Genomic DNA, 26,527 nt, shown 5'->3' with positions numbered 1-26,527 from the left:
GGCACGGTGGATTGTGTTCACTGGCAATGATTTCTGGAAGTACTCCTGAGCCCATTCTGTTATTTCCTTGACAGTGGCATTCCTGTTTGAGGTGCAGTGATGTTTAAGGGCCCGGAGATCACGAGCATCCAGTAGAGTTTTATGGCCTTGACCCTTACGCACAGCGATTGTTCCAGATTCTCTGAATCTTTTGATGATGTTAAGCATGGTTGATGATGATAACTTAAAAGTCTTTGCTATTTTATGCTGGGTAACACCATTCTGGTATTGCTGCTCTATCTTTCTGCGCAACAATAGTGGAATTGGTGATCCTCTTACCATCTTGGCTTCAGAGAGACACTGATACTCTGAGAAGCTCTTTTTATACCCAATCATGTTGTCAATTGACCTAATTAGTGTTAATTGGTCTTGCAGCTGTTCGTTATATGCTCAATTTCCTTTTTTCCAGCCACTTATTGCTACTTGTCCCAACTTTTTGGGGATTTGTTGACACTGTGAAATTTTGAATCAACATATTTCTCCTTTAAAATGTTACATTTACTCAGATTAAACTTTTGATCTGTCATCTATGTTCTATTACAAAATAAAATATTGACATTTGCCATCTCCACATCATTGCATTCAGTTTTTATTCACAATTTGTTTAGTGTCCCAACTTTTTTGGAATCCGGTTTGTATATATATCCACCCCCTAGGCCCTGTATATATGTAGTCATTATACATGTAAATATAAAACACAGACATGCCTGTTTAATTAATAAGAATGTTTACATTTTGCCATTTACACATCTTATTATTACTATTTATATCTATATATATGAATATGGGTGTATGAATGGGTGGGGTTGTCACAGTAATATAAGATTCCTGCAGAGTTAGACAGCACATGACTGCAGATTGGACCATTTCACTTGGAATGAATCACAATATGCAGATAGAAATGCATGAAATTCCTCACAACCTGCTTGACTGCATCTCTAGGCCATCCGAAGGCAGGCGTAGTCAGTGTTTGCAAGAATGCGTCTGAATGTTTGAAGTGTGTATGAAGGCGAAGGCTGCTTTTCCACTGCAGGGCTGAACAGTTTCGAGCGTACCTGGAGCCCCCCAGGAGTGTATTTGAAGTTGTTTGTAGGCCAGAGGCAGGGTAATCTTTTAAGTTGGGGTTGGACTGCTATGAGGAGGAGCTGTGGGCACGTCTCCAGGGTTGTACACCTCAGCAGTGCAGGTGCTGAGTCAGGTGTGTTGTTCGAGAGGAGTGGAACCTGCTGAGTGTTACATGTTGACAGTAGAAACATGGCAGTGACAGAGATAGTAATTACCGATCAGATAAGAGGTGGTCATGCAAAACTATGAGGATGCTGAGAATTCAGGGAGAGCGGGTGATTTGGAGTACAGTGAGAGAGAGAGAGATAGCAAATGCTGAAGATTTCGATAGTAAATATTGAGGTTTGTGACATTTAGCCAGCATAATCCTGGCTAATCCTGGCTCCCAGCATAAAGCAGCATAAAGGCCACGGGTCACCAAACTGGGTGGGGACTAGCTGGCTAGGACTCCCACGTCACATGATGTTCCCAGCGCTGGAAGGGGTAATGGCCAGCCCCTGATTACTCTGCGTCAGATAAACCTCCGCCCCATCTTCTTAAACCGCCGCTACTGGGCTCAACACGCTTGGAGGAAAACACTAATCACCAGCTCTGTTACGTCAAGTAAAAGACACAAGACACTGGCTAGCAAGGTTGCTGAGTAATGGGTGGAGAGGGAGGTCCATCCTACCCGCCGAGAGAGATCGAGGACAGGCTATGGATGCCTGTGATGTCAGCAGGCGGTCACAAACTTTGTGCCATTTTTTTGTTACATAAGAACGTGATATTCTCGGTAAATGCACCCTGATCACTCTGTCAGAAGTCCTATGATGTTAAACTGAAAGTATGCAGGACCTGCAGCACATTTATAAGGTCACTCTGGCATGACGCTGGGTGTGGCTGTGTTCAGCCTAGATCTAATTTCCATGGAACAAGAAATATCAGTCCTGGCATATTGTTGTCCATTGTCCTCTCCCAAACACTGATCACCATTCTTCTCAGAAGTACTAGAGACTCTGACTTTTTGGAACACACATTCTTTCCAGATTGAATTTGGTAACTGGAAATATGTGTGAGGGTCCGAAAGGGGGAACAAAAGCCCTTGAGAATGATGATGGTGCTCCGTCCAGTACTGTTGTCCATATAGTGCAGCTTTAACACTAAAGGATGTTGCATGATATACCTATCTTCCCATTCTAGACATTGACTGGTTTGTTGAGGGCCATGTGCTGACCAAACAAGGTAAGCTATATGGACAAAAGTATTGGGACACCTATACACAACACCTACAGGAGCTTTTCTGACGTCTGACATTCTAAACCCATAGATGTCTCCTATTACATACAGAACCACACTGGAGTTCAGTGAGCTCTTCAGAACCTCCCAGTCTTTCTCTGATGTGTGGAAGAAAGGCAGACTGCAGGGCTTGGAGCTTGATTTTATACACCTGTGACAATGAGACTGAATGAAATACCTGAATTCAAAGATTAACAGGTGTGTCCCAATACTTTTGTCCATATAGTATATATGTGAAAGCACCCTAAGATTGAATTTGGTAACTGGAAATATGTGTGAGGTACAGGTGCTCTATTAAAACAGTGACTTGAGTAGAAGTAGAAGTTCTTTAGGCTCCGTAATTAAGTGGAAGTACTAAAGTACTCAAATTTTTAGTACTTAAGTACTGCAAGTAGTTTAGTATTCTAAAAAGTACTACTTAAGTACTGAAAGTAAAAGTACAGTACTGTGTTCTGTAGTTCTTACTTATTAAATCAGTCAAAAGTTTGGGTATCAGTGTTTATATTATTTCAGATGCTCAGACTTAAGGACGGTCTCAGTTCCTCTGGCTGTAGTAGAAGGACAGGACTGTAGAAGACAGAGTTCATGAACACGAGTCTTCAGTTCACTCTCTAATCAAACTCAGACCTGACTCAACCCGCCACATACAAGAGTTTCATCTGTAAAACCATTGAGGAGAGCAGCTCAAACCCCTGAGCTTCACTCTCTGTAAACTCAACTACAGCTGAAAGATCTCAGCCCATTCAGACACATACGAGTATTTGCAGGAGGTGAAGATGGAGGAGGTTCTTCTGGTGGTTCTTCTTCTTCTTCATCTGGAGATAAACTAACAGAGCTCTAGCATTAGTGTCCTCACTGCAGCAGCAGAGCTCACAGCTCGATCCCCTGTTCTGTTCAGTGCTGAGGCTGCTTCATCGAACCCGGTGACAGCGCCATCTAGCGCTCTGGAGGTGATACTGTGGGTTTGAAATGATTCGTAGCATTTATATAATAATAGCATTTTTATAATAATTTTATAATAAGCAGTGAAGTACTTCTACTGCCTTACTATACATCTCCGCTCAATACCCACCTATGACGAACTACCCCAGAAATGAATAACAACAGATGTGAATACACACAATGGCATGATGTCATTTGAGCCACCGGTGTCCATGCTCAGGAACACTCCTAACAAAGGGGCTTCAATAGTGTAAACGACTCTGGTCCCCTTAATGAGAGAACAGCACCTTCCTTTATTTACAAAAGGTTTTCCAACATAGATATGAACCATTAAAGCATTCAAGTGGTTCCTCGGTTGGCATCATGCCCGTAGCTAGCTATGAGGACGGCGAGGCCAGGACCTTGGTAGTTTCTGAAGGTTTTTGTTCCCCCTTTCGGACCCTCACACATATTTCCAGTAACCAAATTCAATCTCAGGGTGCTTTCATATATATAATATATGGACAAAAGTATTGGGACACACCTGTTAATCTTTGAATTCAAGTGTTTCATTCAGTCTCATTGTCACGGGTGTAAAAAATCGAGCCCCTAACCCTGCAGTCGGCCTTTCTTCCAATTCAATCTGGAAAGAATGTGTGTTCCAAAACGACCCAGTGATGATAAACTTCACTGCGCTCAGATTGTCGATAGAATCGTCAAGTTGCTCCCATGAGATGCTATGCTAACTCACTTCGCTAATTAACGTTATTATGGCCCTGAAAACCCTGCTGGAAAAAAAAATAGCACTCAATTTCTGCTGGATTAAGCTGGTCTCTGTTGGTCTCCGCTGGATTAAGCTGGTCTCCGCCGGTCTCCACCGGTTTTAAACTGGTCTCTGCTGGTTTAAGATGGTCTCCGCTGGATTAAGATGGTCTCCACTGGTTTAAGATTATCTCTGCTGGTTTAAGATGGTCTCCTCTGGATTAAGCTGGTCTCTGCCGGTTTAAGATGATCTCTGCTGGATTACGATGGTATGATACTGGTCTGGTGCTGTCTTAGTTGGTCACTCTGCAGGGTTACGCTGGATTGACCAGCATACCAGCTTCAAAACCCAGTTATGCTCGACATGGTCAGTCTGGAATAAATTCACCCTGGGAGCCCTGGGAAAGAGGGAATTACCCCAGGATCCCATGTACATGGGGCTTTACAGTAAAGGTGCTGTCACTGTCTCTGCACTATGTACAGCGAAATGTGTCCTCCGTATTTGACCCATCTGTGGTGGTGAACACACACACACACACACACACTGGTAAAGTAGGAGCAGTGAGCACACACACACACACCCAGAGCAATGGGCAGCCAACTCCAGCTCCAGCCAACCCTAAACCCTGTCATTAATATCCTGTGTAATCAATAACCGCTTAGTATGACCCATGAGAGATTTACACCCTTAAACGGGCGTGATCGTTGGATGACAGGGAAGTGCCATTCGGTCACTACCATCCATGAAGCACAAGGCCCGAAATTAGTTTTTGCAGGGTGGGACGGCTACTCTGTGGGTTGTATAGTAAATATTCCAGTCAGTGTTTAGCTAAAGTAGGCGAGGTCTTTGTAAAATTTAGAGGAAACATCATCCCTGGAGTAACGTCAGCTAACATAGCTGTTAAAAGCCTCATCAATGTGCCTGCACTCCGCTCTTGGGCAGCAGAGGCTGGAAAGTGACAACAAACAAATCTAACGACTTTTTTAAAGTGACTAGCAACAAATCTAACGACTTTTTTTAAGTGACTAGCGACAAATCTAACGACTTTTTAAAAAAAGCAACAACAGACAAATCCAGCGACTTTTTTTCAAAAAGTGACTAGCGACAAATCTAGTAACTTTTTTAAAAAGTGACTAGCGACAAATCTAGTAACTTTTTTAAAAAGTGACTAGCGACAAATCTAGCAACTTTTTAAAAAAGTGACTAGCGACAAATCTAGCAACTTTTTAAAAAAGTGACTAGCGACAAATCTAGCGACTTTTTTTTAAAGGTGACTAGCTGTCACACTGGCTAGGCTAGACAATGACAAGGGAACACTTGTAGGGACAGTGCAATGCAAGATATTTAATGACTAAAACCAACAACATAAACAGAACCAGAAGTGGCAGCAAAGTACAGGGTCAAACGAAAAACTGAAAACAAACTCGGGACAACATAAACGGGGCAGAACAGAAGAACCACCTGAGGCTGGTAGGTAGCCAGGGAGCTAAGCGATGCGGGCCTGACAGCCCCCCCCTGACAGCCCCCCTCCCTGGCATTCGTGGAATTCCTGGACCAGAGCCGGGTCCAGGACGTTACTAGCCGGTTCCCAGAAGCGTTCCTCCGGACTATACCCTTCCCAGTCCAATAGATACTGTAGTCGGCCCCCACGCCGTCGGGTGTCCAGTACTCGCTGAACCGTATAAGCGGGGGTCCCCTCAACTTCCACAGGCTCAGGCTTAAGCTGAGACACATGGAACACAGGATGGATACGTGGATTCGTACGGGGGTAAACGAACTTTAACAGAAACATCATTAATGTGTTTTACCACCTCGAATGGACCCATGTACTTGCGATGGCCCAGTCCGGATTTCTCGTGTGGAGACCCATACGCGATCTCCCGACGCGTATGACAGGGTCTCCCCACGGTTCCGGTTGGCCTGGGTCTTGTAGCGCCGCAGGAAGGTCTAGATGTGTTGATGGGTCTCCGTCCAGACGGCTTCACTGCGTTGCATCCATGCGTCAACTGCTGGCACTCGGGTCTCCGCAGCAGTCCAAGGGGCCAACGGGGGCTGATAGCCTAAAACACACTGACAGGGGGTGAGGCCAGTCGTCGTGCACCTCAGCGAGTTCTGGGCCATCTCGGCCCAGACCAGATACCGCGACCAGTCGCTGGGGTAGTCTTGACAGTAGAGTCGCAAAAACTTCCCCAGCTCCTGGTTAGTGCGCTCGCACTGGCCATTGGTCTGTGGGTGATACCCGGAGAAGAGACTCACGCTCACCCCCATGTGCTCACAGAACGCCCCACATACCTGAGATGTAAACTGTGCCCCTCGGTCTGACACTATGTCCTCTGGGATTCCGTAATTCCGACGTGGTCTACCAGGGCTTGGGCCGTCTGCATTGCTGTGGGCAATGCCAGGAACGGGATAAACCTAACCCCCCTCGAGAAGCGATCTACCACCGCCATAACCACCGTGTGACCCTCCGATTCGGGCAGGTCCGTGACAAAGGTGAGACCACGGGCGGTCAGGGACGGGCAGAGGCATTAGCTTCCCCGAAGGTAGCGCTTTGGGTGTCTTACAAAGTGCGTTGGTGCTACAGGATGCGACTACACGGTGAATGTCTTAATTCCAATTAAAACCAATACTTAGCTGCTAGTAAGTGAAAGGTACGGGTCTCACCTGGGTGGCCGGTTGCAGGGGAGGCATGAGCCCAACCAACGAGCCTCTCCCGAAATGCGCTAGGGACATAGATCCTGTCCGGGGGACACACAGCGGGAATGACGGTGTGTGAGAGCGCCTCTGCAATCTCTGTGTCGAGGTCCCACTGTATCGCCGCGACTGAGACGGTGGAAGGCAGTAAAGGTACCGGGTCGGTCTCTCCCCCATCCGCCGCTTGGTGGATGTGTGAGAGAGTGTCCGCCTTAGTATTACGGAAGCCCTGTCTAAGATATATGGAACTGGAACCTGGCAAAAAACAGGGACCACCTAGCCTGCCTGGGGTTCAAACATTTGGCCTGACGGAGATATTCGAGGTTCTTAAAATTGTTTTTAATTTTTTTTTTTAAATAAACTCCAGATAAATTTAAATGGCTATAAGTTAGCTAGATGAAAATGCTGCAAAGGTTATTTGTCACCATTATCTAATCATAATAAATACAGACACGTATTTGAACATCATCCTAAACAATATTCAAATAAATTTATACAACAAAATACAGGTCACTGTTGGCCCATGCTAACCCCTGTCCACCGGTAAAAGTGCCTTCAGAGGGCCCACAAGTATCTGGGCTGGAAAAAGGTGGCCTGCTCTAATGAGTCTCCCTGCTTCTACATCAACCAATGGTCAAACTGCTTGAGTCCTGCCTTCTCACCTCCACTATTGGTCTACATCTACCTGCTTTGATTGTTTTAAACCATCATAAATAGCTGGGATTTGTCCACGGGCTGATCTCTCCCGCTGGGGCTGAGTTCCCATTTGCTTCTGAACACTGCTCGTAATTTCAGGCACACCCACATGTCCAGCACTTTCACTTTCTCCTGCATGTCCTTCTTTTGATTTGTTTACGTCAACCCCCTGGTCATGAACTTTCCAGATGAAACACTGTTACGTCACTTTTCCAGGAAATTGGATGACCATCTAATTGGCCATTAGTTACTACCTGTACGCAGTGACCCTTTTTTTTTGGCCGAGCAAAAACTACAGGAGTGTTGATTTCCTGTATTTGCTGTATTCGCTGGTCATTTTGGTCCAGAACGCTAAAGCTGAAAGCTAAGAGGTGTGAACAACACGAAAGCAATCCTGCTGCTGAACCAACCCATCCATGCTCCAGTATCAAGTTTTGGGAACTCTGCCCTGTATAAACCCAGCACTACCTGGTACATTCATGTCTATCTTCTACAGAACCACCAGAGCCACCTAGTGGACTAACATGCACACAGCAGACCTACAGCATCATTGACCTCAGAAGCCACACACAACAAAGCCCAGCCTAGACAGCAGACAGAACAGACAGATAGAACAGACAGACAGACAGACAGATAGACAGATAGATAGATAGATAGATAGATAGATAGACAGACAGACAGACAGACAGACAGATAGATAGACAGACAGACAGACAGACAGACAGACATACAGATAGATGGACAGATAGACAAACAGACATACAGATAGATGGACAGACAGACAGAAGGACAGAAGGACAGATAGATAGATAGATAGATAGACAGACAGACAGAAGGACAGATAGATAGATGGATAGATAGACAGACAGAAGGACAGATAGACAGATAGATAGACAGATGTGTTTACCCTGTCAGTAATTAATTAATTACATTTTAGTTTATTTTATTATTTTAAACCATCATAAATGATATAATAACATGTTTTAATAGAATCATGTTATATAATGATATAAATACAGATTATGATACAACTACTGATACAATTTACTATAGCTACCCATCTGTCTGTGTGTCTCACAATACACACACACACACACACACACACACACATATACTATTAAAAAACAATATATATATATGCCAGTCGGGGCTATAGGGCTGTAAAGCACTGGAACTGTGTTCTCTGCAATGATGGGTGGGATAAGTTTAGGGAGCTGGGGATGAGGTGGGGTGGTGGTCAACATCCAACATCCTGACCTCACTAACTCTCGGCGTAGTGTGAGTGCAGAGAGCTGGGGCTTTGGTCCCTGCAAGTCATTCATCAGGTCCCTCCGTGTAGTTCTGGGATTTTTGTTTTTCGTTCTCATGATCATTTTGACCCCACGGGATGAGATCTTGCGTGGGGCCCCAGATCGAAGGAGATTATCAATGGTCTTGTATGTCTTCCATTTTCTTACAATTGCTCCCACAGTTGATTTATTCACACCACACCTTTTATCAACAGGTCCACTGAGATTCAGATAGAGAGCAATGTGTGTTAGCCTTACAGCTAAGCTGCTAAAAACAGGTGTGTCTCACAGGACAAACTGGAAAATCAGGAAGAGGAGCGAGAGGCAGTCTGGAAGACGTCATGCTTCTCTTTCCTACTGCCGCCACTGTAGCAGGCAGTGCGGTTCTCCAGCTGGATATGCGTGGAACATGACTGCTAACAGAAGGCAGTACAGTGAGTGCACTTTCATATGTATCTCAGTCTCAGAATACGGGTTTAAACGTGCTTAAACTTCTTTATTTCATATCAACCAGCTTCTCTTTGGACTTTTCCGTTCCACCTTAAATGATGCAGCATTTACATTCTGGTGCCTCAGGCCTGCTGTACCATTTAAGGTGGAACGGAAAGATCACCTTAGAATTCCTTATAATAACCTGGTGAATGGGAAGATAACTTCAGCTGCATGTCACAAAGCTAATCTTCAGTCTTTCTTCTCCTCCAGCTCGTCCAGACTGAGATGAACATACTGCTGCACCCATGTTTTTTGATAACATTGGCAGGTATGTTTTTAATCCACTTATATATATATATTGTATATAAAAGTATTGGGACACCTGCTCATTTATTGTTTCTTTCACAAACAATGGTATATACATGGAATATATACATGGAATAGATGCATAGTTATATAGTATGGAATGGTTACTGGGATGCTTTATGTATAAAAACATTAACACACACAACCTATATGGACAAAAGTGTTGGGACACCTGCTATATACATATACATACATACACAGTTTGTTTACTTTAAAATTATATAGAAATGTCATTTTATAATGAACTGTGTATATAGATCATGACTTTATATTATATAATATATGGACAAAAATATTGGGACACCTGGTGATTTATGGTTTCTTCAATAATCAAGTGTTTGTATATTATATCTATCTATCTATCTATCTATCTATCTATACACACACACACACACACACACACACAAACGACACTTTAATGTAAATGAACTGTGTATATCCAACATTCTGACCTCACTAACTCTCATCCAAAATCTAGTAGAAAGCCTTCTTCCCTTCCACTTTCTATTGATCCGTTCATCATAACATCTCGGTAAAAATGTATAGCATGATTACTGGGAATACTTTCTTATGTATATAAACACACACACACACCTGGGACACCTGCTATATATAAGTAAAGGAATGTGGAGGGTGATGGGAAGCTGGGTGTGTATGGCTGCACATTCTGGAGATGCTCCTCCTACTTACTGTTTGTCTTTTCAAGTGGATGGAGACAGTAATAGAAATGAGTTTTACTGGCTGAACCACATTCCTTAAACTGGTGCAGACTTCAGAATATTCAGTTGATCATGTTTGGTAGCTGGTTTCACTTTGATAGTTAAGGTGGTTGATAATCTGGTTATCCAGATCAACTAGATTGATCAGAATGGCTGACCAGGTTGGTAAAACCTGCTCATACTGATGGACCAGTGTCCAGTGCTTGGTCAGGATGGTAAAATTGGTTGCTTACACTGGACCACTAGCTTACTCTTGACCAGGATAGCGTGTGTTTTCCCTTTGAGATGAATGGACTAGTTGGTCGATCATCATGACGAACTTCAATTCTGATTAACTAACATGGTAAAACTGGTCAACCTGCTTGGTAAAACTGCTTATACTAGCGGGACAGTGCGGTGAGGCTGGTCATGCTGGGCAGCCAGCTTGGCCATGCTGGTTGACCAGCTTACTCTTTACCAACATAGGGTATGTTTGCATTAGCGATGAATGGACTAGCTGGTCTGTCATTATAACCATCTTGACAAAGCTGGCCTTCAAGCTGGTCATACTGATTAACCAATTTGGTAAAGCTGGTCAACCAGCTCAGTCATACTGCTTTGACTGGTGGAACAGTGTAATCAGGTTGGTCATGCTGGTCAACCAGCTTGGTCACATTGGTTTACCGGCTTGATCATGATGGTCAACTAGCTTGGCCATGCTGGTTGACCAGCTTATTCTTTATCAACATAGGGTATGTTTGCATTAGCAAAGAATAGACTAGCTGGTCTGTCATCATGACCATCTTGACCAAGCTGACCATCAAGCTGGTCATACTGATTAACCAATTTGGTAGAGCTGGTCAACCAGCTCGGTCATACTGCTTTTACTGGTGGAACAGTGTAATCAGGTTGGTAAAGCTGGTCAACCAGCTTGGTCATACTGCTTTTACTGGCTTGGTCATGATGGTAAAGCTGGTCATGCTGGTCAACCAGCTTGCTCTTGACCCTTTTGAGAATGGTAATCCTAGATGAGTAGTTTGGTCAAGATGGTCAACCTGTTTGGCAATACTGGTTGACTTGCCTGGTCAAGTTTGTCATGCTGGTTATGCTTGTTGACCAGCTTGGTCATACTAGTTGAGTAATTTGGTCATGCTGGTAGACCAGCTAGTCCATCCAACTCAAATGAACCCAGACCCTACGCTGGTTAGGAGCTTAGCTGGTATATAGAATCATCTACAAAAGATTTTCCCACCAGAAAACCCAAAAGAACCCTTTGGGATTTCAAAGGTTGTCATGGTTCCATGTAGAACCATTGCATTTACTTAAGAGACCCTTGAAGAACCCGAAATCTTGAGATTTCATGAGGTGCTAAATCATTTATGTCAAATATCTCAAAGGGGGTTTCTGGAACCCCCTAATTCTATAACAATGACCTTCTTGCTTCTTGCCAGTGTTGCCCTGGACCACAGTGACCCAGAGCGCGGTACCCATCCAGTTTCAGACGTCTCCAGTGCTGGTGGCCACGGGAAGTAATGCCGTCTTTACACTGCAGACCATCTCCAACACGTTTTCCATCGCATGGCTCACTCCTGGTGGGAGCACCCTGGGCCAGTGGGTGGGAGGCCAGGCTGTGCTTAACTCGGTGCCTCAGTACCAGGGCAGAGTGACCATCACTGCCACTCAGCTCACCATCAGCTCCAGCCAACTCAGCGATGCTGGAAACTACACGGTCACTGTAGTACCGTCTGCAACCACCGGACTCACCACCAACTCCCTCTCTGTAGCCTTAAGGGTCTTTGGTAAGATATGCACAGTGACCCCCACCCCCCAGTGTTACAGCATTGACAGACTCTCCAAGCCTTTCTGAGATCTGTCTGATGTGTTACAACCTAGACAGACAGTTGTTAGGACAACGTTAATCAGTAGGTCATCCCTATGGATGAAATCAGGCCGAATCAGGTGCAGAACATCAGCTAAAGATGATTAGAACATGGTTGGAGAGGATTCTGGAGGATTGCTCTTGAGGGGTGAAGATCACCATCATGGCCAGATCCAGAGAGCTCTCTGAGGCCTTCAGAAAGAAGGTTGTAGATGTAGAAGAGTCTACGAAGGGACTTAAAAAGATCTCAGAACCGTGCGCTAAATCATTTACAAGATCAGGCCGTCCTAACAACCACACCAACAATAGTGTGTAAAATAAATACATGTAATAAATACATCCATACAAATATCAATCAGACCTCAGTCAGTACCAATCATCTTCTAGGTGTCCAACATTGAGGGCCACTGTTTGGCACATGTATATTCATGTAAATAGATCTACTTCTGGGTTTTGAGAGGGAGGAACGGCAAGCCTATCTACAGTATTGTCAGGCAAAGCACTAACGTACAGTCAGTCTCGTTACCCAATCACAGTCCTGAGTAAATAAGGCGGTAGCTCTGACGGACGTGTGAAACAATGGGTGCATGGAACAAATATTTACATTAGAGTTTCATGTGAAGTAGAGGGCTAATCACACAGTCAAGCCCAGAACAACTGAAACTGCACGTCCATCTTCAATTATTCTTTAAGAAAGTATGTTAAGATTTAAATATTATTAATTATATTAAAATTTATATCAATTATATAACAAAATATATATATATTATATATATATATATATATATATATATATATATATATATATATATATATACACACACATAATACAACCTCCCAGTACAACCAAAACTCCTCCTAGTAAAACCGAAAGTCCTCCCAGTACACCCAAAACCCCTCTCAGTATGATCAAACGAAACACGAAACGAAACACCAGTAATAATTGCCGCACAACCAGCACATTTGCATATTCCGTTCTGCACAGCGATTGAACGAGTCACATGACCTGACACGGTGTAAATGGGGTCTTGGTTGATTGACTACATTTGTGACTATGTATGTCAGTCAAACAAACAAACACAGGGATAAAGAGAGGCTCATAATAAAAATAAAAACAAACAACGAAGGTACACTACGGGTTCTAGGAATACTGAAAAATATCTAGTACCTATCTAGTTGCATGTCTGAGTTGAATTTGTGTGTGGATTAACCCTGTAGATGCCGTGAGTGAGGTGAGTCTCTTCGTGCCCTCTGTGGCTATAGAGGGTGGCAACGTCTCTCTGCGCTGCAGCTGGGCCAAAGGCACAGAGACCAGTGTGGCATGGGCCAAAGGCAGCTCAGGCCTCATCTCGGGCTCCAGCATCACCATCAATGGTGGATCGCTGATCATCAACCCAGCCAGCAGGAGCAATGCCGGGCAGTACAGCTGCACTGTGAGCAACCCCATCAGCGCCCAGACAGCAACGGCCAGCCTCACTGTGTACTGTGAGTGTACTAGCTTATACTCAGAAGTGTCTAAAGTCAGGTCAAGTCAAGTCTAATGTATCTTTACATAATTATAATTAATAATAAAAGACATGAAGGATCAAAGACCCCCAGTGAGCAGCCAACGGCAACAGTAGCAAGGAGAACCTCCCTCAGAGCTGGAGGAAGAAACCTTGGGAGGAACCAAGAGTCACAAGGGGGACCCGACCCGTCCTCCTCTGATCAGAACTATTGATAAATTATTGATAAAAGTTATCAAACCATCAATACTGTTGAATTGTTCTGATCATAATCATAATATAATAATCATGGTGTAGATAGTTAATAGTGGTGATATTAATAGGGGCAGATAGTTAAGAGTCCATTTATGTTTGAGCATGGTCATTAAACAGGTTGCAGTGGTAGGAGGGTGTGCCGCTGGTCTGGTATGGGTGGTGGGGGCCTGCTGGTAGGTAGAGGGGACCTCAGCGGGCAATCTTCCAGCAGGTCGGGCTGGGTGGCCATTTACTGGGAGAAGGTAAGGAGACAGAGTTAGTTCTGAGAGGATTTTATAGAGATCAGAGAATGTTGAGCAGTGTCAGAGTGTGTCTGACGACTCCGGCAGGTCTGACTATAACAGCCTCATTAAAAGGAGAGAGCCAGAAGGTAACACAGACACGGGAGCACCCTGAAACGCTAGCGTCTATCTGCTCCACCGTCCACAAACCTGAGTGATCGCGTGCAAGCAGCGAGACGACAGCTCCAGCATCTCAGTGTGCTACAATTCCCTGTGTCCGCAAACCCCTAGAGAAGTACTAGAGACTCAGACTTCAGTGAAAGTACAAGTTTAGAAACGTGACTTGAGTAAAAGTTCTTTAAGCTCTGTAATTAAGTGAAAGTACTAAAGTACTCAACATTTTAGTACTTAAGTACGGCAAGTAGTTTATTCTGAATTTTACTACTTAAGTACTGAAAGTAAAAGTACAGTACTGTGTTCTGTAGTTCTCACAGAAAGCAGTCAAAAGTTTGGGTATCAGTCTATTAGTTTAGATGCTCAGGCTTAAGGACGGTCTCAGCTCCTCTGGCTGTAGTAGAAGGACAGGACTGTAGAAGACAGAGTTCATGAACACGAGTCTTCAGTTCACTCTCTAAACAAACTCAGACCTGACTCAACCCGCCACATACAAGAGCTTCATCTGTAAAACCATTGAGGACAGCAGCTCAAACCCCTGAGCTTCACTCTCTGTAAACTCAACTACAGCTGAAAGATCTCAGGCCATTCGGGCATATACGAGTATTTGGTGCAGGAGATGAAGATGGAGGAGGTTCTTCTGGTGGTTCTTCTTCTTCTTCATCTGGAGATAAACTAACAGAGCTCTAGCATTAGTGTCCTCACTGCAGCAGCAGAGCTCACAGCTCGATCGCCTGTTCTGCTCAATGCTGAGGCGGCTTCATCGGACCCGGTGACAGCGCCATCTAGCGCTCTGGAGGAGATAATGTGGGTTTGAAATAATTCTGACCATTTTTATTTTAATTGTAATGAGTAACGATGCAGCATGTAAACAAACAATATACCTGAGTAAAAGTATTAAACTCATCCAGAATATGCAGAGAAGTAAAAGTGGAAGTAGGAGGAAAACAATCCTCCAGTAGATACAGATCCAGTATTTCAGTACGTAAGTACCAACATTAAAGACAGGAGAGCAGGTTCGCCGCTTTAAAGAACCTGAAGATGTGGTTTGATCTTGATGTTGGCCACTTTGCTACTCGGTTCTGCTCAGTTCTTCTCTGTTCTTCTCGGTTCTGCTCAGTTCCAACACCATACCATAGACTTTTGCATAGCAGGTACACAGATGTGCAGTGTGCCTCTAGGAGAAATGACCTGTGGAAGCCTGTGGAAGCTCCTCCTGCATGTCCACCTCAGTACACCAAACCGGAGGTCCCAAATGTTCTGGAAAATCTGGAAAAGCAGGAATTTTTGAGACTCGTTTGCCGCTGACATGTGGACAGGTACAACGGCCAGCCTTGTGTCTTACAGTGTTTATCTGGAAGTCACTCCTAATTATGCAAATTTTTACAGGAATTTGCATCTTAGTAACCATCTGTGTGGATCCAGTCGACACTAAGAGGCCTTTATTACACACACTGTATGTATGCTGTCAGAGAAATACACTATGGGCCAAAAGTTTGTGGACACCCCTTCTAATGAATGCAATCAGCTACTTCAAGATGCACCTATTGCTGACACAGACGTGCAAATGCACACACAGCTTGTCTAGTCCCTGTAGAGAATAAGTACTGGCAATAGAATAGGACTCTCTGGAGCAGATAAACATCATCAGAAGGCGTTTAACGCTGTTATTATTTTTATTATTATTATACTTATTTTATGTCATATTTAATTGTATTTATTTCTTTTTTTTAACTAATTCCGCATCAGTGTTCTGCAAAATATATAGAGTCTTTTACAGGCTTCAGATGTCTGTACTTAATCTACAATAGCTAAAATGTTAAACATAGTTCTACATATTAGTGGTTGGTGTGGCGCAACAGATAACACCACTACCTGCCACTGAGTTACAACACCCTGTGGGAGACCAGTCTGTGGTGACTATGCTGCAATACACCAATAAGAGTCATTGGGCCAGACTCCTAACACTACATTGGCCCAACTCTGTAATACGGGTAACCTTGTAAGTCGCTCTGGATAAAAGCGTCTGCTAAATGCCATAAATGTAAATGTAAATATTAAATAGGCAGTCATATGATAAAGAAATCAGAAATCTGAACTGGCCAAGAAAGTTGCAATTGGTGCATCGCTAATGCAAATATTGTGATAGTGATTTTTACATAATAGAGCCCAAGTTATGCAATAATAAAGATAATAATTAATAAACTTAATGCACAGTGAATCAATCATTTAGAAATGTATAACTCACTGTTTATTGAACTAGGAACAAGAGTTTAATAAACCATTTTTTGTTTATTATTATTGTTATATTTCTTTTATTTTATATTTAATTATAATTATTTTATTTTAAATACTTATTATTATTATATTATGTTATATTATTTAATGTTTTATTTAATTGTATTTATTTATTTTTTTTAAACACATTATTGTTAAGTATTATATTAAATTATTTTTTATTTAATTGTATTTATTTTAGTTTATTTTTTTACTTTTAAAACTGACATTAGAAGTTCTGATCTTGGAAATACAATCCTGTCACAAGCTTGCCTGCAATGTAATTTTGCATAAAAATATAAAATAGTTAATCTGTTTTTGAGTAATATGTATTTGAAACTACAGAAAAAAGTCTGATCTCTTGACATGAAACAAAAAGAATGAAATCAGCATGTCTGTTTGGCACCAATCTCGTGAAATACCTCAATATGAGCAGATTTTTATTCAGCGGCCCATTTTCCCTGATTGCCAAGGCCACTCAGGGTTAATTAGCTTGGTAATGTTGCAGACTCTCCTGCCCAGCTATTGGCTGGTAGTACAAGGCTGAGGCGAGGTAACATGCAGTTTGCAGAAGGTAATGATGTTCCTTTTGAAACGTTGGACTAATCTTGCCGTTCGCGATGTGAGTTAAAAGCCAGATGTCATCCAAGGTCGACGTCTGTGGTTTTGTTCCTGCTTTAAAGTCCTTCAGCAGCGTCCGAATAAGGGGGCGCCGCGGGACTCTGAGAACCTGAGCGGCTGTGGGAATTGTGGCAGTGGTTTAGACAGTCTGCTGGGGGTTCACATCGCCTCGCTTGTTCGCTCAGTGTTGGGTTATTGGAGAGTACCAACGTAGACGTTACCTCCTCAGCTTACCCTGCAAAACATCTAAAGTCAGGCCAATGCAGAATGATTAACCCCTTAATGCTCCAAGGCTTATTACACACTAAGGTGTATTACTGTACAAACTGGTGGGGCTATTTCTTAGTAATATAAGTTTGTAATAACACTTTCGGCCCACCGGCGGACCATAGGCTGTTTAGGGGTAAAGTAACTGACTACCAGTGGCTAATGGTCAGGGCCTTCTCTAAAGGTCCATGTAAAAAAATGTTATGCTGTTGTCTCTATGAGAAATTTCCCACCCCCAGGACCCTCTTCCCACCCCCAGGACCCTCTCTGTTCATCGACAGAATTGCTTTGCCTTTAGCATAAAGAAAGCTATAATCATGGATGTAGGGTTTGGTCGACCAATCAGATTTTGATTTAGAATTATGTGGGAGTGCTTTGACCTCCCCAGGGTCCCCTGTCATGATAACAATTTTTTTGGACAATAAATTTTTTGCGATAATATTGCGATTTTAAGAGCATTTTATGTCGCTGATATAATATTAATATAATATCTAAACAATGCAGTTACTCACTTTAAAAGAGCAGCGAACCTTTAATTATTAAGAATATTCACACTCTGAAATCGGAATATAAAAATGTTTCAATATTAAAAACAAATAAAACATAAATAAAATAAACCACTACTGCTGATAGAATAGGCTCTACTGGAGCTGTGGAATGAAGATAAACATGGGCAATATCATGGTCAGCGAAAATGATAAAGGTCCTGTCCATATATTGCATGATAAGTCGATAGCGTAATTATAATGACAGGCCTAGCTGGCGCTTGGTGCATGGTAGAGCGTTTAGCATGCTAGCTAAACTACTAGTGTGGTAGCTGAAACTCACGTAGCAAACAATATCGTAAGAGCAGTTTTTGTGCTGAAATGATGGAGCCTTCTGCTATGGGCTGGGCGATGTGGGAAAATATGATATCATGATATTTTCACGACATTTTACATTACACAATATTTATCATGATCAGATAAGATAAGATAGCACTTTATTAATCCTGTATCCCATAACATAACGTAAGCAGGATGTGGATATATGAAGTATGTACTATAGGATATATACAGTATATACAGTTAATAAGACTTAAGGCCCACCACTGTTTGAGGGGTTAAGCTGATCTGTTTTTGTTGATATTGATTGTTTGATAATAATAAAAAAAAATGGTGCCATTCATTTCTTGGAGCCGTTAAAATGACGTAGCTTTTTTCCATCTCCTGTAAAGTTGCCGCTTTGGAGATGTGAAGCTCTTTGGAGATGTGAGGCTGAGACATTAACAGCGCTGGCATGTGATTCTTATGTGCACCAGATGGTCCGGACACCCCTCAGGTGACTAAGACGTCTTCAGATTGTGTAGGAGGAGGAGACGCCACGGTCGGTCAGACGGTCAAACTCACCTGCACGTCTGTCTCTCTGCCACCTGCTCTGTTGTCATGGCAATACAATGGCAACCTGCTGACAGCGAGCCAAGTGGACGGCGGCACACTGAACCTGCAGGTCTTCTCCACCAACCAGAGCGGGCAGTACATCTGTACAGCGCGGAACAGCATCACCACAGGCTCCTCGCAGCAGCAGGTCAACCTCTCCGTGGTTGGTGAGTTATTCGCCAGCCCTCTTCCTCGGTGACTGATGCCGGGGTGCTTGACTAGCATCCGTTTTCCTGACTGGAGAGCAATTTTCTTGGAGGTAGCTGGATAGAGTGATGAATCCATGTGCCAGAGCACGGGAGGAATCACGATTTTCTTCTGGCTGCAGTGGTTTGCTTTCAGATATTTCTTCCCGAAGGGAATGATGAAGGAAATGATGGAGGAAGTGATGGAATGAAGGTTGATCTTCCATCATTTGCTTCCATGCAGCAACAGACCTTCATATGGATTTTTGGGTTTTCCCATAGGAATGAATGGTGTGCAAAAGTTTGCACACCCTTTTTAAGTCACGATGATACAAATACACTAGTAAAAACCAACCAACCATAGGGGTACCACAGCAACCACCTAAAAACACATTGAGATACAGTAGCACATGCCTACCAACCACTGAATAACAGCCTAACAGTTACTAAGCAGTGCTGTGGCAACCATCTGGCAACACTGTAGCATCCACCAAGCAACACCATTTCAACCACCTAGCAACATCCTAAAAACCATTAAGGAACGCCCTCGCAACTACCTGATATGTCATAGAATCATCTAGCAACAGTATATCACCTATCTAGCAACACCATAGCAACCACCTAGGATACCATAGCAACAACGTAGCCACATTATAGCACCCATCTAGCAATCTCTTAGCAACCACCAGAGTTACCACCTAGCAACCACTAAGCAACCATCTAGCAGCACTTTATCACTTATCTAGCAATCACTTAGGATATCATAGCAACAACTCAGCCACATTGTAGCATCCATCTAGTAATCTCTTAGCAACCACCCTAGTTACCACCTAGCAACCAATAAGCAACCATCTAGCAGCACTATATCGCCTATCTAGCAACACCATAGCAACCACCTAGGATAACATAGCAACCATGTAGCCACATTATAGCACCCATATATCAATCTCTTAGCACCCACCCTAGTAACCAACCACCTAGCAACACTATAACACCTATCTAGCAACTATTTAGCAAAAGCCATATGTATTCTCTGTGATCCCATAGCAGACACCTAGCAACCTCTTAGCTACCACCTTTTACCATCCTAACAACCACTTAGCAACCACTAAGGAATGCCTCAGCTAACACCTGGTAACACTATAGCACCCATCTTGCAACCATTTAACAACACCATAGCAGCTACCTGGAATAGCATAGCAACACCACAGCAAACATCTAGCAACCACTTAGCAACCACCTACCAACACCATAGCCACCTCCCAGCATCCACCCGGGTTACTATAACAACCACCTTTCTACAGAAACACTACTTTCTATCACAAAATGTCCAGCTCTAGTCATCATTATCCTTTAATCAGTGCACCCTTCATTCCTCACATGTGCGCCCTAACCCGAAATTGCACCCCTCCACCCTTAGGTACGTGTCTCAGTGTGGGTGCAGTGGCAGGAATTGTTGTTGCCTGCTTTGTTGTTCTCATCTTAATCATCATTGGCATCATATTGCTGCTACGGCAACGGAACGGTAAAACTCCTTTCTCATACACTAAACCTGAGTTTGAGCCTTTTAAGCTGCTTTTTTATGACTTCAGATGCCATTCTCTCTTCTGTCGTAGTCGATCGTAGACTCAGGGATGTCACGGCACATCAAAAGACGAACCTGAACAACAGGCCACCGGTAAGTGAAGCAGCCTCTCAAATAAACCTCTTAAATAAGCCTTCTTAAAGTGCAGCCATGAACTTCAGTGTGATGCTGGCTGGCACAGGCGTCTGCTAGTCAATGCATCAGAGCTGGGTACCCGGCGCTTTTCCTCAGAGCGCGTTGGTTGCCTGGTGCACCGTTGCATCGGTGGCAGTTCGAAAGGCGGCAGTGGCTGGTTGTGCATGTGTCTGTGGGCTTGCCCAGCTGGGGAGCTGAAGCCTAGTTTACTACAGGTGAAGACTGTGGTGTTACCCAGTACCCTACAGCAAGCAGCCTTGACCTTCTGCTGTGCTGATTTCAGGAGAAATTAGGGATCCTTCCTCAGAACTAAGATCTCATCAAATCTACACGATTGATGTAAATGGCATATTCATCATTCACATCTAACATCTCTTTCTCAGGTTCTTCCAGCTCCACAGAATGGCCACACCACTTCCAGGGACATTGACAATGGTGACCAACCTGATCCACCGCCGCTCAACCTGAACATGCATCATCTCCCCAAGAATCAAGAAACCACTGTGTGGCACACTGGCCAAGAGAACAACCAGGCACAAAACAGACTCAACAACAGTAATCTTAACACTGGCACGATCCCAAACAATGGCAATCCCAGCTCCGGTGCCCACCCATACAATGGTCATCAGAATAGCAATTCATATCCACACAATGGCCTGCATAACTCCCACGGCTTGTTCCCACAGTCGAGTCAGCAGAACCCAAATATTCTCATACAGACAGGCAACGGCGAGCCAGGAAGTCAGACCGTACTAATAAACCTAAATCCCCTGCCGCATACGGAGCTGCAGCACTCGACCACACAACCCCACACAGTGCAAGTCAGTCTTAATGCACCTCAGCCTCCTCCAGGCCAGCCAAACCAGAATGTCACAATGTATAACGGTCAGCAAAACAGTGTAGTACCACAGAGGCTTGCTAACGGTAGCCAGCAGAACCTCCCTCATGCTGGTGGTGCTCAGACTCGGGGGGCCAACATTCTCAATACAGCTCCCAATGCCTTGAATAGCACTTTAGAAAGACAAGACCAAGATCCCAGTGGTCTTGTCCAGACCGGCTACTCGCATCCCACCACCCACAACTTGACCGGACATCGCACTAGAACTAATCACCCTTCCCCAGAGCTCCGAGACAGACGCTCAAACGATACACGTTCCAGATCTCCTGACCCCACGTTAGGTTTCAGCCCACACCTTCGTCAGATGCCCTGGGACCGCCTTCGAGGTACGCCGGCATACCCCAACCCTCAAATGGACGGTAATTCCGACAGTTCTGAGTCTCAACCTCCAACGCTGCGAGACAGGCCATCCCGGTCAGATCCACAGAGGGGGCGTTCGTCACAGATTCCCAGACAGAGGTCACCTGTAGATGCACCAGACATGCAGGTTCGGGCCGCTTCTGGGGCGCCATGGAGAAACGTCCAGAGAGAGACTGCTAACAGTCCCTCTCGTGTGGACCTGAGCGTTCAGAGACAAGACCTGCAGCGCAATGTTGGTGAACATCTACATGCTGTACCCCCAACGAATGTCCCCCAACAAAACACACGGGTATCCCGGGAAACACACGTACCTCAGAATCAAGCAACTCAACTGCCTCCAGCTGCAACGGACCAGATCAGGTCTCAAACTGCCAACCTTCCACGCACTCTCCCTCTGACCCAAGCTGCCCTGCAACTGCACACCACTCACACCCCCAATCCCTTCTCCAGCCGCAACCAGCAGACCCGAGCCACTCTGCAAAACCCTGGGCCTGGGTCAAGACCTGGCCAGCCAAGTCAGCCCCAGCCTCATCCAGCAGCAGCACAAATGACCCAGGCAGGCCAGAGACCGCCAACTCCTCCTCCGGTTCTGCAACCTGCAGAGTTTCGGACTTTGCCGCGGGAGCCTCTGAAGCAACCGAGGACACTACAGCCTGTCCATGTACCGAGGCAGCCTCACGGTCAAAGGCCTCCTGACATGCACAGACAGCCAAGAGCCATACACGTTAGTCCACAACGACACCCAGGGAACCAGCACATGCAAGCCAATGCACGCAGACATGGCAATGTGGTCGTCCAAAGACACCCCCCTCATACGAGCCAGGTGAGAGCTGAAGACTGTGTAGACTTAGCTGATTGACAATACAGACTATTGACAATAAAAAAAATCTTTTTATATTGTATGAGAATTTGATGATGAATCAGCCAATAGAAACGCTCCAAAATTATATATATATATATATATATATATATATATATATATATATATATATAGTATATATAAGTAAAAATATATATATAAAAACATTTATATATATGTATACTGTATATATATAATTTTGGAGCATTTCTATTGGCTGATTCATCATAAAAAGACACTGCCATATATAAATATTTACTTTATATATATATATATATATATATATATATATATATATATATATAGTAAAATTAATATATTAATATATAGTAATATTATATATGTTATACTATATATATATAGTAAAAATATATATAAATGTATGTATATATATGAAATATTTACTTATATATATATATATAGTAAAAAATACATCAAGAATCTAATATATAGATTAGATTTTTTTTTTTTTTTACTTTTTCACATCTGTAAAGTTGCTGTTTGGAGATTCTTCCTTGACAGCAACAAATTTGTCATTGTATGATTAAAAGAATGGGCACCCATATCTACCTAATAGTTGCCTATCCTTTGGTTCATTGGACAGATAGCTTTAGCTAGCAGCTTGCCGAGCCCGGGTATCGAACACACAACCCTGGCATCAATATCACAGAACTCTATAACCATGTAATCTTCTCCCAACAATCTTCAAATGGGGAATATTAGACATATTATCTGGCTTTGAGGTGGTTTCACTTGCTGTGTGTAATGCAGAAGGAGCTGCTGAATGAATTGCCTTGTCATATCTGTGGTTGTAGCCATTTATTGTGCATCTGAGCACAATAACCGCCTGCATGTCAGGCTCTGCCGTGCCCATTTCTGGTGCACTTATTTATCAGGTGTATTTGTATTCAGAATGAGCCACTTGGTGTTATTTACTTTACTATATTTAGTTGACAGCACATGAGTAATGTTTTTGTAGCTGGATTACTATCTCAGGACAGCAGCAGTGGGGCTTATTAGAAGAAGGGCTTCTCTGGGAATGTCTGGGAAAGATTTTACATCCATGTTTTACAACCTCGTAGTGTCAGAAAGGATCCCGGACAGTGATGTACATGACCCTCTCACTCTTTCTTCTCTCTCTCTTTCTCTTTCTCGTGAAAGGTCCACAGAAGCAGACCCAGGCTCTGACAGAGCAAGACTGCATTGGATATTTGACCAGATTATGGACTGGTGATGGACTGGCGCCCTGTTTGGGGTGTAGGGGATTCCCGCCGTGGATAATCCTGCCCAGTGATTATGGGTGGGCCCTGAACCTACTGCAAGCAGGGCCAGGAAAAAGTCATAGGCCCATGCAAAAGCATGTTATGGGTTTGTCTAATGTATATTACATTTACTATGACAGTAACGAGTGATGGGATGAAGGAGGGGGGGGGGGGGACTGTTGCAATAGAGTTTTATATATTAATAAAAAACAATAAGTAATGCTTCCTTCTTGTGTAAAGAAGTGCCCAACACCATAACACAAAAAAATACACATGCTCAATTCCTGTATTTAAAAAATCACAATTTAATGAACAGCTTTTATTTATTAATTCATAAATGTGTCTAAATTCCAAAATATTTCAAGTTTAAAGGTATTGAATGTTTAATGATTAAGAATAATTTATAATAATTTCTAAAATTCAGCTTGTGATAGATCCTAATTCCAAAAATATTTAAGGTATAACCTCCTGAGACCCGGACTTTTGCTTGGTGTGCATTTTAATTTCTCCTTTATGGGATTAGTAGGATCTAACCTAGTATGAAAGTATGAAAACTAAACTTAGTCTGTGTGCAGGAAGGGGTTTTGCTGAGTCCTCATATGAGGCCAAAGGGTCAAAGTTTTAAAAAATGAAGTATCATGGTGCAGAGAAGCTGAACTGTAATGTCCCCATATGAGGACGCAGAGTCTCGAAAGATTACAGCCATTGAAAGTACTGAATTTCTTTCTAGGGGCATTGGTGGCTCAGTTGGTTTTTGATCACAGGGTTGTGGGTTCAATGCCCACATCCACTACTGTTTGAGAATATGTAACGATTTACGTGACCAATTGTTCATGGTTAGTACAGGAAGCACAACAATATATGAAATACATAAAATATCATTTTAAAAATGTTTTTTTCCAGCTGTTTTCATTTCTAATGTGAAAAGCATTGGCCCACGCATAGAGCCTTGTGGAACCCCACTAACTGTTGGGCCCTTCACACAGGTCCCCTCAGCGTCAGGAATGCTGTAAAGAACCCAAAGAGTTGAGCAGCAGGCTTGGTACCGAAAGGTCGCTGGTTTTGATCCCTCTGACTGGCAGAAAGTGGGGAGTAAGGCAGCAGCGCCCTCTCCTCCCTTAACATCCACGGCTGCAGCAAGCCACATAACCCGTAATTTTTCCTCAGGTGCAGACGTAGATGCCCAGCGCTAACCCCCAATTCACTTGTGTGTACCGTAAAGTGTGTTTTTTCAATCTTATTAAGACATAATAAAAAAAACATCAGCCCACGCATAGAGCCTTGTGGAACCCCACTAACTGTTAGGCCCTTCACACAGGTCCTCTCAGCATCAGGAATGCTGTAAAATGCTTTGGTACTCAAAGGTTGCTGGTTTTGATCTCTTTCACTGGCAAAAAGGTAGGGTCAGCAGCATCCTCTCCTCCCTCAATGTCCATAGCTGCAGCAAGCCACATAACACCCAATTTCTCCATGGGTGCGGAGGTAGCTAGCCTACACTTACCCAACTAATTAACTCGTGGGTTATTTTTGCAGTGGTCTCCAGCATGATAACTCATATGCAGAATTTATATATATATATATAAAAGCATTGGCCCAAGCATTGAGCCCTGTGGAATGCCTTGTGGAATGCCCGCGAACATTTTTTTGGTATTGTGATGATTTTACCCACGAATCTAAGCACATTGAGGCCTGTAGTAAGATCATTCTGATATGAGTTCTATGTCTTCTAGTCAAAACCAACAGAAAGTAGACTCAGCATGAGCGTAAATCATGATCGACTGTATAAAAAGCCTTTGACAAGCCCATTAAACAGAGGAGCACAATGGTTGTTGTTGTTCTTATCAGCAAACAACAGCGTCTAAGAAAAGCGCTGCGGCATTAGGAGCTGTATTAGCACGGCTGTCGTCCGAATCCGGCCCATTGTCTCACACTTCGAGCTGCTTTCCTGTAGTGTTCTCCTGCATGATAACTAATATGCAGAATGAACCAATTGTTTGAGAAATGACTTTCATCACGTAGGCAAATAAAATGTGCTGTTAAGGATCTTCAATAGGCCACCCTGTAACGCCAAGCCCATCTGTCTGATGACTGTCTGCAACCCAAACAGGGCTGCTCGGGGATCATCCCTCACTCATTAGGGTCCAAACACAATCCACAATGTGGAGCGGAGAACTTGGACCGGATCCAGAATGGAAAATGAGGCCAAGCCGCTAGAAAGCGCTAAACGATAAATAATGGTCTTCCAGTTTCGCATGTCTCACACAGCTGTTTATTCAGCTTTCGCTCTTTCGCTTCGCAGATGCTTCTTGCGACACTGCTCAATTAGCGCGATGCGGCCCGTGCCCACGTGGACGGAATGCTCGGCTAACTATGAAGGAGAGCCGTCAG

At 43.6% G+C, this 26,527-nt stretch overlaps 1 protein-coding gene and 1 long non-coding RNA gene across 2 annotated transcripts; both read left to right on the top strand.

Moving 5' to 3' along the window:
• The first annotated feature begins 9,064 nt into the window (after nucleotides 1-9,064).
• On the top strand, nucleotides 9,065-12,022 carry LOC140537293 (uncharacterized). The gene is made up of 3 exons (XR_011977655.1): nucleotides 9,065-9,176; nucleotides 9,445-9,502; nucleotides 11,690-12,022. It is a non-coding gene; the product is annotated as an uncharacterized lncRNA (long non-coding RNA).
• Nucleotides 12,023-12,228: 206 nt separating this feature from the next.
• Nucleotides 12,229-24,286, top strand: LOC140557781 (uncharacterized). Its single transcript, XM_072682598.1, has 7 exons — nucleotides 12,229-12,265; nucleotides 13,336-13,602; nucleotides 18,738-19,022; nucleotides 20,461-20,565; nucleotides 20,657-20,718; nucleotides 21,144-22,841; nucleotides 24,039-24,286. The coding sequence occupies exons 1-7, from the start codon at nucleotides 12,229-12,231 to the stop codon at nucleotides 24,063-24,065; spliced, it is 2,481 nt and encodes an 826-aa protein (XP_072538699.1). The 3' UTR covers nucleotides 24,066-24,286.
• Nucleotides 24,287-26,527: the final 2,241 nt, after the last annotated feature.

The sequence above is a fragment of the Salminus brasiliensis genome, chromosome 1, assembly GCF_030463535.1.
Source record: "Salminus brasiliensis chromosome 1, fSalBra1.hap2, whole genome shotgun sequence".
NCBI lineage: Eukaryota > Metazoa > Chordata > Actinopteri > Characiformes > Bryconidae > Salminus > Salminus brasiliensis.
This window is presented reverse-complemented; position numbering and strand designations above follow the sequence as displayed.